Source organism: Gavia stellata, chromosome 6 (assembly GCF_030936135.1).
Source record: "Gavia stellata isolate bGavSte3 chromosome 6, bGavSte3.hap2, whole genome shotgun sequence".
NCBI classification, from domain to species: Eukaryota; Metazoa; Chordata; class Aves; order Gaviiformes; family Gaviidae; genus Gavia; species Gavia stellata.
The window spans coordinates 37,385,099-37,397,132 of record NC_082599.1 but is presented as its reverse complement, the minus strand read 5'-3'; the positions used below and the strand labels follow the sequence as shown (position 1 = coordinate 37,397,132).

The 12,034-nt window shown below is 37.2% G+C and overlaps 1 protein-coding gene across 1 annotated transcript in view; it reads left to right on the top strand.

Moving 5' to 3' along the window:
- SKAP2 (src kinase associated phosphoprotein 2) overlaps positions 1–11,026 on the top strand; it is a 121,095-nt gene extending 110,069 nt beyond the window's left edge. Inside the window, exons 12-13 of the mRNA XM_059818837.1 lie at positions 8,775–8,876; positions 9,286–11,026. Of these exons, the coding sequence (XP_059674820.1) occupies positions 8,775–8,867 (93 nt within the window). The 3' untranslated portion in view covers positions 8,868–8,876; positions 9,286–11,026. The remainder of the gene's footprint in view (positions 1–8,774; positions 8,877–9,285) is intronic.
- The last annotated feature ends 1,008 nt before the right edge of the window (positions 11,027–12,034 follow it).

Here is a 12,034-nt window from a genome sequence, read left to right as displayed (position 1 = left end):
TGCTGTTCAGTATAATTAATGCCAAAGATATTGTAGGTCACTGATATATACAAGTAGGTGCATGAAAGCTAAAGGCATCTGTTTGTCTTAGTTTCAAACTCTTCAGTTTTGTCACAATTGCTTTAAATCTTTCATGATACCTTTAACTGCAATGTTTCTGGATAATAAATGTAACAGCTTCTGTTTAAATAAATTTAAGATTTATGGATAGGAAGATAGTCCTATATAAAAAATACAGAAGATATATTACTAATGGTAATGTGACCATGTATGTCTTTTGAGGTATTTCATTGTCACTTAAACTAATAACTGAATTGCATTACTAAAGGCTGGATAACACCCTTGGATTGGGCAGACTTTCAAGCAGTTATACAGCACTGAAGAATGGTACTAATTTAAAATAACTACCTCTTCCCTGACTCCCTCTCCCAAAAAAGCCCATGAACAAATGGATTCCACTGTACGAGTTTGGCCTCTTTGTGGTTTGTGCTCTTCTGGTATGGTATGGGGACTAATAAAATCTTAATCTTCCACTTGTAGGTGAAAAAATAATTTGCTACTCCTTCCCCAAAAGAGTGAGAAAATTAATTTAAAAAATGGAGCAGAATAGAAAAACAGTAGCTTAAGCTGTCCTCTGTATATCAACTGTCTTGTGGTCATGCCGTGATTAATCCGTAATCAGTCCTTGAAACAGGCTTGCTGCTGCTCCAGATATATAGAGCCTCTCTCTTTGGGAATGATTTCTACTCCAAAATACAGCCCAGAAAATTCAGCCCTGTTTCTCTTAAAGATTGTTACAGCTTTTTCAGAAAAATGAATGTTGGCCACTACTGTCAGCTCTGAATTTAGGGTCCTTGGAGGGGAAAGTGGCAGAGAATTATCCATCTTAACCCTCCGCTTGATTCAGTTTCAAGGTCTGATCATTTATGAGCTCTTTGTCTGGTAAGTGAAAATATAACCAAAAGAAAAGTGAACCTAGCCATCCTGAAGTGGGTCAAGACTTTTCTTCAAAAAATATTTCCTAATCCACTACATTAATGCTTGGATTTTGGGGCAGTCGGCAGGAATCCTTGGCAATTTTTTTATTTTTTCACACCATCTAGTGGTTGAAAATGAGAGATGCAGGTACTTATAGGAGGCGATGTCTATGGATCCAAAATGGTGTCATAAATTCAGCTTCAGCTTGAACCCAGCTATGGCTTTATTGCTTTTCTATCATATGTCAGCCAGGTATGAACATTAGTCTTGAAAATCACATTTTGCTGATAAGGAAGTAAGTACAGGTATATCGGTATTATAGTAGGAAGGGTAAAGCATTAACAAAATATCGAGCATATTTGTGCGACATGTAATAGTTCTTTTGTTTTACAGTGAAATACAAATGGTATAGCTTGCTCTGACGAACGTGGTAAGATAAATATTTGTCTCTCCCAGCAATAATTATGCCAAAGCAATATATTTTTACCTGCTTTCCACACACATCTATAGAAAGTAGGGGAAAAGTGACTATTTTGTTTCCAAGAAATGAGATCATTAGTACAACAGAAGTAATTATGAACCAGTTTAGCAAATTTGGGCATTGATATAATTTAAATAAAGCAAGAGGAGTGATATGTTACATGTAAGTTTCTAGGTGAATGCCTTTTAGAAGAATGAGCAAGGTTTCAGTTTGGCAACATTTACTTCCTAAAATAGCTAAGCATTATGCAAAGACAAATCCCGCATAACTTGCTTTAAACTGAGCATCAAAATTCAATGTTAGTGCAATGAGCATGATTTGCGTGCTTATACTCTGATAATACAAATACCTATGCCCAACTAGTGTAATTACTGTAGAAAACCATGTTTTCCTTGTTTTAAAGGTGCATTCAAAAACTATTTTAGCTATTATCTAAATATTTACATGTTGTGGCTTTTGTGTGGCAGCAGTCCTATGGGCTCTTACAAAACCCCCTTTTTTCTAGATTTTTCTACCCTTGAGAATTTCTTTCAAAAGTTGAGTTTTTAATCCGAGTAGAATTAACAGAACTGTTGCAATAGTACTTGTTAACTTTTCTTTATTTGAAGAGATAGTTAACTTTTCAGATTAATTGATCAATGTATCTGTACAGATAAACTCATACTGTTATAATTTTAATTTATAATATTCTTGAACATTCAGGTGGCTTTTATAACTTACGCTGCAAATCATGTGAACTTTCAGAAAACTATACACCCCTCTCCTACTATGCAGTAGAAAACATTTTATAGCTCTACTGGTAGAGGTACTTGTTAATAGGATTTCTTAGTTAATATGGACTTCTTAGTTAATATTGACTATTAGAAATGCAATATGTGGGCATCCTGTTTACTAAAAGGATGATTGCTCTTACTTCTGTTCATTTATGGGCTTGCCTTTGCTTTCAAGCCCATATGATAAATGGGGAAACAAACCATGATGTTAGAATCCTTTTTATAAATCTTCCATAGCTCTACTCAAGAAATCAATTTCCAGAAACAAAGACAACTGTGAGTGGAGGTAGCCCTATTATTACTATTTTTTTTAAGTTGGGTATGCACGATTTATGCAAGTGCAGCACTTGCAGTATTTGTTTGTTTGCTTTAGGTGCGAGTTTTGTTTTGGGAAATTCCATCCTTTCATTAGCCAAATGCAAGTAGTAACGGAAATTTACTTAGATGTTAGCAGGCATCTGCTTAGTAGAATTACTGACATTTCTTAACTTTTAAGCTAATTTAATTCCCATCTCATTTATACTTATATTTGCATTAAAACAACAAATAATATTTCAAAATTAGAAACTATATCTCAAACTGGAATTCTCCTTCCCTGTTGTTATTTCCATACATGCCAATGCTGCTCACTCTGGTGTTTATGAATCAGGGAAATCTCATCTATGACTTAACCCTTTGCTCTAGAATTTTCCATGAAAGTAGAGTGTTAACTTGGTATCTAGATTACCCTTTATTCAGTGCTTGTGCATTTCCAGTGTGGCAGATTTTTGTTCTTTCAGTACAAGAAATGTCTGTTAAAATGCTCACGTCTCAACCTGTATTTTTTGCTTAGTGAAAAGACAAAGAAATCTCTATAGCTCAGATTACTGCTTATGAAATAAAGTACAACTTAACAGTGCAGCTGTTTCATAATCAGTGTGAGCCTTCCGTACATTATTTGTATAATCTTAATAATATGTATCTATTCAGTATTTTTCAAAAAGATGTGAAAGGCATACTAAAATCTTGAGTGTGTTTGTTTTGGTTTTTTTGGTGTTTTTTTTTTTTTTTTTTTTGGTCAGGCTATTTTCTAACTGATCATACTGAGATCTGTATTTAACAGTAATTTCTCTTTCTGTGACCATACTGCCTATGTCTACCTTAGCAAATAGGGAGTACCAATAGGGAGTACCAATAGGAGCAGATTTGCAGAGTGAAACACTTGGTGCTGAGGCCTCAGTGTCCACACCGTGCGTTTTCAAAGTGGTTTGATGTCCAAAGAGGTCTAGCCTGATTTTGTGGAATGAGAACACATTAATGTGGTTGGAGCACATTCAAGTGCACCTTCCACTTTAGTTTCATCTAAAAGAAATGTAGTGTGTGTCCTCTGAGACTGACGGCTTTGCAAGGTGAGCCAAGGTGGTGAAAGTGGGAGCATTGGGAGATTCACTTCAGTGGGATGCTTCTGATCAAAACTAAAATGCAACATTAAGTTGTACATTTCCTTCTCCTGGCTTGTTTAGGTATGTGCCTTACAGAAAAAAAAAAATAGATACATGGCTAAACACAAGATAAGAGCGAAGGCCTTTAAATGGAAGGTTCGTTAAGATAGACTAGTGCAAAGTGACTCTAGCTCTGTTGGTTTGCATACTGATAATATGTCTACCTACCTGATTAGAAAAAATTTTGGCATTGTCATCTATTGGAAAATAAAATGGCCCTTCTGTCGTTCCAGGGTGTTTTCAGGGGCCAGTTTTGGTTCAGAATTCAGTCTGCTTACCCTGATTTATGCTGAAACTCTTTAACTGGCGTTTATTTTGTCTCATGTCATTGCAGGAAATAAAACCTAATAACGCAACCATACAATAAATCTGAGGCTTATATTCTTAAAGATGACCATTTTATTGCTGTCTTAAAACAACTCTACTACCTATGAAAAAGTCTTTTTCAGTTATCTAAAACGTTTGTCATTTTCTGATTTTTAGAGAAAATGCTGTTCTTTGCCAAAAATGCTCCCTGGTTAATAGTGTATCATTCAGCAATTACACCAAAGGAAATTCTAAAATTTTTTAGCTAGTCTGAATCTCCTGGATGAATTAGAGTTGTTTTAAAATATTATCTTGCCAAAATTGCCCCTCAGGATACTCGTTGGAAAAAAAAAAAATTCTCCCTGCTTTGTGCACATCTTTAGCTTGATAGGAGAGGCTACTTATTTTAACCCCAGACAAGCCTATAGACATGTTTTTGCTTTTCAGTTTTAAAGTTTGCAGATCTTCACCCCGTAAGTTAATATTACTTATAGTACCACTGGAAGAGGGCAGGAGAAAAATCTTGAATTCACACACTTCAGTTGTGTTTTTTTAAAACTTTGTTTAAAATTTTGGTTTTTTCAAGGCATTGAAACCAATGATGATTTTCAGCAACTCTTCTTAAAGAACAAAACAAATAAAAAAACTCCACCCCACAAACACAAAAACCATACCATATGTATTGAACAATAGGGAGTAATTGCACAAGGACCAGATGTTCTCAACTTTTGCTGAAGTCAGAAGTTAATATGGTGCAAAGCATCTGGAGATCTTCATTTATGCAGAGGGTCTGTTCTAAAGGTAGAGACTGTTTTGGAAATCCTCTTGCGTATAAAGATTTTCTCTTCTTGGCTATCAAAATTCTCTTCTATGTAGTACAATAATCTTGGATTTAAGAGACCTGTAAAAAACAGGTAGTATATTTCTACCTACTGTGTTTTCCCCAAGTGCAAAAACTTTTATGATCAGTGTCTCATGGAGTCATAGGTACATACACATCAGTGGAGTGAAATTGGTGGGAAGGGGACAAGGAAAAGCATCTGCTCACAGTGTGTTCAGTTGAGAGCATTTAAGGAGCCTGTAAACCCTGATGGGATTTTTTTTTCCCCCCTGCTGTCGTAGTGTGCTGTACAGAGAGTGTTTTGTCTGCATGTTAAATGTTAAGTCATAACCTGTTCCTTGCTGCCCTGTGAAATTACTTCACTTTGGTTAATAAATTTCTGCTGGGGGAAAAAAAAAATCCACTCTATGACAGCCAGTGGAAATGCAGAAGTAGCTTAGAAAGCATTTGGCCATTTGTTAAGGTTGTTGTTTCGTCTTATTTGGCATAATATATCCCACTGCCCTGGTGCTTATCTTCCAGGGGTTGTGGTGGCCCCTTCCTCCCCCCGCCCCTGCCTAGCTTTGCCTGGTGTGGCAAATGTGCTCCCAGTCACATGGCAGAGCCCTGGCCGCACACTTGTGCATTCTCCTCATTGTAGGGCGGCTGGATCTGGCCCTGCCCCCCTCTCCTATCCCTCTATTTGCCTTGGAGCAATTCATTTTGCAGTTATTGAATTTCTTTGGAGAGTTATTTTCATACAGCGAGCATCACAGCACCTCTGGACCTTGATAGCATTTCTACATAAGGAGAAAGAAGCTTTGTGTTAGTAATTACCTAACATTGTCAGGAGCTGACTGCAGGCCTCTTTCTAGTGATAACAGAATAACCACATAATGTAGCTTTATAGCACATGATTAATAGAAAATAATTACACATCCTACAAAGGGATGCAATATTTCTTATAAATTGACTACAATGGTTTCCTGTAGATTAAAGGACTCTTCATTATTTTATCAGTCCTTCTGAAGTATAGTTGCTTGCCTATGTTAGCAGTGATGTTAAGAGCTGAATGCAGTGAGGGATACCAGATGTTAAACCCAGTGGTACCTGAGGTCTGAAGCTGTTGCTTGCACAAGCACCGTGCTTGCTGGCTCTTAAGAATTCATATAAAACTCCTAACTGTATTCATATCCTTCTGCATATTAATTATTATTTCCCACAAATGTGGGCTTTAGACTTTTGTTCTACACATCTTAAGCAGCAGTAATAGACGTACGGACCTCACAACAGCAGTGTATTAATTAAATTATATTGCTATGAAGGAGTTTATAATTGATAACGTTGATGGAAACAATACATCAGTTTGGATTTTATATGTGACTTCAAGAAAGGACTGGCAGGGACTGCTTATCTACCTGACTAGTAAGCACTCCTTTGTGGTACTGAGGATGGAAAGGAGTGGTTAGGAGTTTAAAGAGAAATGTCTGTACTTTAATCAGTTTAAAAGGGAGTGCTATCTAATTATTCTAAAACCTGAGATTGAAGTTTTATATTCTTGGTAGCTAGGTATCTGCATTATATTTTTGTCCAGACTTCTGTAGACTGCAGATAGTTTAATTGGGATTCATGTTGCTCTTGAGACTCATGCGAAGAATAGTAATGTAAAGTAAAAGCTTCTGTGTTGCAATGTTGTCTGTATGGTATAATGGTTGCAGTGAATCCTTAAATTAGTTTACTAGTCTGTTACATCAACATTCATTTCATCTTCTCACTTAGCTTCATGCCAGAGCAGTTAGTGTATTAGTAAGTAGCAAAAGCCAGAAAGTTTTCAAAACAGCAGCGTGCTTTTAATTGTAAGTTGAGGTATCTGAATTGTTTCTTTAAAAACAATCATTTCTAAGTTCGTGTAGTGTTGCTAAGTGGAACATTTTCAATGGATAATGTAGTCCACAGGCTTTTGCTATGCCATTTGTCATGTACAATTTAATCACCACTTAAGTAAGCCACTTCCCACATTTCATGTATTGTTTGTTTTTTTGGCTGATGTCTAGCAAAACTTGCTTAATCACTCTTGTCAGTCACTTCATGAGTTCCATGTAACAGCTTAAAATGTTTTGTTGCCTTCTGTTGGAGAGATTTATTGCTGAGATTCCAGTAGTATACGTGAGTACTGCTCCTTTCAGCAATTTCCCACTTTAGTCTACAAATCCAGTTTGTATATTTAAACAATGTATTGTGAGAGAAAACAGATTTTTAAATAGGCTGATCTGCAACATTATAAACCTCAGTGCCAGGGTTTTATTTAGCCTTTAAGGATTTGGGGTGTAACATATGCCCCCATGGGAAAGGCTATGAGAGGTTCTTAACTTCTGTGGAGAGCGGTTTGCACTGAAGATCAGGTTCAGATACCTCTAGACTTTCAGACCAGACCCATCCCAGCAGTCTGTTCTGCAGTGGAAGGCGGAAGAAGGTGGAATTATTTTTGCAGCTTTCTGTTTGTGTGTTCACGTGATAAATGAAAGTTTTCCTGCTGCTTTTTATGTGGATTTTCTTTAAATCTCACTGAACTGTAGTATTTTATGGATGGTAGGATAAATCTTTTACATCACCAATTCACTGTGAAGAGAAGGAAGGAAATCTTTAAGACTGGTGTTCAGCCTGCCACAATAAGAAAATAAAAAAGAGTGTGTGTGCCTGCATGCAAGCGTGTTTAAAAAAAAAAAAGGAGGGGAAAAAAAAAGCGCCTGGGCCCACACAAAAGTGGGCCATCAACAGGGCTTCATCGTAGTTAAGCACAGGGAGAGCTGAGTACACTAAGCACCTCATAGGACCCTAGAGAACTCTCGACCAGGCCAAATATGCCAGCAGCAAATCATTATAGCTCGGGCTCTAATGAAACTCCATTAACCCTTAAGCTCCACTTGACTATTTATAACCGAAAAACTTTATCTACAGTCAAAATAATAGCTTATAGTGTCATCTCAGTAGGACCATTAATTCAAAATCCTACAGCCTTTTGCTTTTCTCATCAGAAGAGCAGTGTAGCAGGAAGCAGATGTTGCTTATCGGAGATATCTGTGTATTTTGTATTTTCCGTGTTTGTTCCAAAGTAATTTCTATCTTACTAATCATTCCATTTTGAATGGGGTCTCTGTTTTAATAATGCTTCATTTGTAACTCAATATGTGTGTGTGCAATTTCAGCTGTTACAATTTATTGAACTGCTGTTAGAATTGATCTTAAAATATTTACCTCATAGGAAAAAAATTAAATTTGGATCCCACAATACTCTTACTTGGTATTGCTTTTGGAAGATATTATTTCTTTAAACTATTATAATTCATTTTGTTTCATATTTATCTCACTAAGCCTAAACAAATTTCAAACAAAAGTACATTAGTCATCTGTCAGACATATGAGATCTGCCGTAGCATTTTCTGCAAGCCTAAAGCAATAGTAGACTGTCCGTAGAAAGAGATTATGTATTAGATATATAGTGTTCCCTTCACATTTGAGCGAAGTAGTATTTAAAATAAGTTGATTGTAGGTTTCTTAGAGTTTAGCCTTGTGATACTGAAAGAATCCCAGTTGATTCTTGTATGTCAACATTGTGCTATTAGCTATTAATTACAAAGATAAGGTTTTTATATTTATGATGAATAGAGGATGGAGAGGTTTTTAGTAGGTGTTACAGAGAAGTGTGGCCGTAATTAAGAAATTTTCCTGAGTATGCCTGGCCTTTTAAAATTTTAACTTCTATCTTTGCCTAACTCTGCATGTGAATGCCTCTAACAAAAAGATATAATGTTTTAATTTTCAGTTGAAAAGATTATAACTGTATATAAGAGAGAGCATCCATAAGGAGTTATATACAAAACTCTATTGCATTTATATCAGACTAAAGGTTAATATTGCATATTGTTTTCAATTAGGAGTACAATAGATTTGGCTGGTGGGTAGGAGAAATGAAGGGAACCATTGGCTTGGTGCCTAAAGCCTACATAATGGAGATGTATGATATTTGAGAGGCCTGGGTAAGTACATTTTAATCCAATCTTCTGTAATGGCTTATATGTTCCCTTGTTCTCTGTTTCATAAGTATTTCTTTCCTGGAACCTTTGTAGGAGCACTGTTAACATAAAGATTATGGCAAAATATATTGAAGGTTCAATTAAAGCACTTTTTCTGGGATTCTGTATGAAATATTAAACCACAGTGTACAAAAGAGGATGTATTTTATAACTAAGTTCCTTTTCCAGATTTTTTTTTTTGTAAAATAAAATTGGTGTGCTTTCTAGTTAGTTTTGTTACTTTAGTAGTATGTATGTATGTATCTCTGTGCAGAAGACTGTGGAAGGGGATAGATATTTGGACTGGGTTTGATATGCATGTTTGAGGTTTTTTGGTTAATGATGAACTTTCAACTTCCCTTTCCCTAATCAGGAGAAATCTGCACTTGAAATCAAGAGTGGTGTGCAGCTGCAGTTTACAGACCCAGCCTCTGAAAGAAGATGATTCTGCCGTACACGTTTTGTGGTTTCAGTGAATGTAGTCAGATTGTTGCCTTGTGTATATGGTATACGAAACATTAAAAACTGTAATTGATCATAATTCTGCAGAAATGTTCTTCTTAGCCACTTTTTATAGAATTGTAACGCTAGGAAATTAAGTAGATGATAATTAACATATGGGGCGCAAGCAGCCAAATATAATGCCTGTTGCTCCTTTCTCAAGCAGCACTCTGTATAGCTATAGGTTTGTGTTCTTTCAGGGAATTTGGCTATGTTTTCCTGTTCCTCAGATTAATCTGAACTTCAAAAGTAGAAAACTATTACTCAGTTCATGCATGCATTAACCTTTTAGTGCTTACTATACATTTTGTGCAGTTTCCTAGGAAAATCAAGAGAAATTTATGTGTAATATTGCAAGTCTTCAGGGTATTCTGCTTCCAAATGTTTTAGCCAATGATTTATTTTTTTCTCCTGTATTTAGTATTGTTATTGTTAATTAATATTTTGTTACCACAAAATGAAGGCTTGGCTCTTTTGCCGATGTACTAAATCGGCCTGTGTGGTAATACTGCCCTGATACAATTCTGGCTTGGAGATATGAATTATGTGAAAATTTGTAAAAAGATAATATATTAAAGCCCACAATTTTTGCTAAGTCAGCATGAGCTAAATGGCAGGTAGGAATGATTTTTGTCTGTGGTAGTGTAAAATATTTTAGCTGTACCTTACAGATACTTTCACAGAGTTAAATCTGGATACCTTGTTGATATGTGGAATTTCTGATACAAGTTGTGCAGCAGACATCTTCAGCTCTATGTGGATCAGTAACAGCTACCTGCAGTCGTAGTGTCAAATCCAGGACTTTGTGGCTAAAAGCATCAGTTGAAACATAAAAAAGTACGCTAAAATACTATCCCTTGTGGACAAGGGGCTGGGCAAGTCTGAGTTAATACTTTAAATACTCTTGTTTTGGAGATGCGCTTTACTGTTAGCATGCAAGATCAGCTTTTTTGAATCCTCCCACACACTTGATTTGCGAGACCCGTAATCTGCCAAAGATGCAGGTCAAGCCAGTCTGCGAGTTGCTGAGCCTGTGCAGGTCCCCTTGTAGTTGCTTGTGCTGTTTACGCTTCAGGCGGGCCCTGGAAGCACTGTGGGTTAAAAGGTAACGTTAATCTGAACTCGGAATTAGATCCTTTCAGTAAGCTAAGATGATGTGCTTTATATTAGCTCACATATTATACTTGATGGTGTACTGGATTCTAATGGGAGTCAAACAGGGCACAGAGATTTGTTGTAATTTTTTAAGAAAGAGATAGTCATTGAAATTGATTCTGTACGTTATCGGTGAAGCATTAAAATGATAGATTATAGTCTTCAGATCTTTTACTACTTTAATTTATCAAGTGTACTTGTGGATTGTGTACAGAATGTGAAGCGTTAATATCACGGCTAGAAAAGCTCCTGCTTTCATGCTAACATGGCAGTGTAATAAATCTGCCCACGGAAATGTCTTTTTATTAATTATGTAATTCCGAATTCCACCACCACCTACGGTTTTTTTGGAGTAAATCCACCCCTCTCGTTGAGACGGCGTGCATACGCGCGGAACTCGATTTAGGAGAGGACCAGCGCGGGGATGCCGGTGCCGCGCCGGGAGCGGCTGTGCGGGACCGGCGCTGCCGGCGCCCGGAGGAAGGGAAGGGGCGGCGGGCGGAGGCGCTGCGCTGCGCTGCGCGCCCGCGGCGGTAGATGGCAGCAAATTTTCACAGCACGGGAGGAGGCCCAGCCCGTCCCCTTCCCCCTTCCGTGCGCCCCCGCGGCGCTTCTGCCGTTTTTCCAGGAGAGGGAGTCCTTACCCAACCGATGAGTAGCGGGCCGGCCCGGCGCTTTCTCGCCTGGGTGGTGGCAACGAGAGAAAGAAGGTGTCTTTTGTCTGTAGTTCTCCTTTAGGGCTTCCCCCCCCCCCCCCCCTTAGTGCGTGTGGGAGGGAGTAAGCAAACTGCCTTAAAATGCAAAACGTGAACGATGTCCTGAAAACTCACTTCAAGTGTCTCGGCATAAACCAACAATGGACCACGGATGAATTGGTTACTTTAAATCTGTGCAAATGCCATGACCTTTTTTGGATAAGAAAATCTCCGTGTATGCAACTTAAACAAAACTCAGTGGTAGAAAATGCTAATTGCTTTGTTTTCTTTGTTTACTTAGGTTGCACTTGCCTTTCTGTGAACAGTAAGACAGCTTTTTTTGAAAGGTGATTGTAAGTCCTATTTTGTACAGCGTTTTACTTGATTATTTGCTGTGCTCTGGATTTGTACTATGCTGCCATTAGATCTTACAATAATGTTCTACTCTGCAAATTTTTAAGGTTCAAATAAAGTTTAATTGTTTGCAAACTGTTATGATGCTAATAATTCAACAGCCTGCTGTGTTACTAATGAAATTACTTTGTTATGATTAATTTGGAAAATAGTGTGTTGATTGTAGTAATTAAGCACAACAAGGTGAAGTAAATGATTCTAATGCCATCTGGCCTCCAGACTGAATGAAGAAATGAAATGGGGCTGTCATTTGAATTTATTCAGAGAAGTAAGGGTAATACAAATACTTTTTATAGCAGAGGCACCCGGATATAATCATGCCACTCTCTAGTATTTTTTCATGTACTTCTATGTATA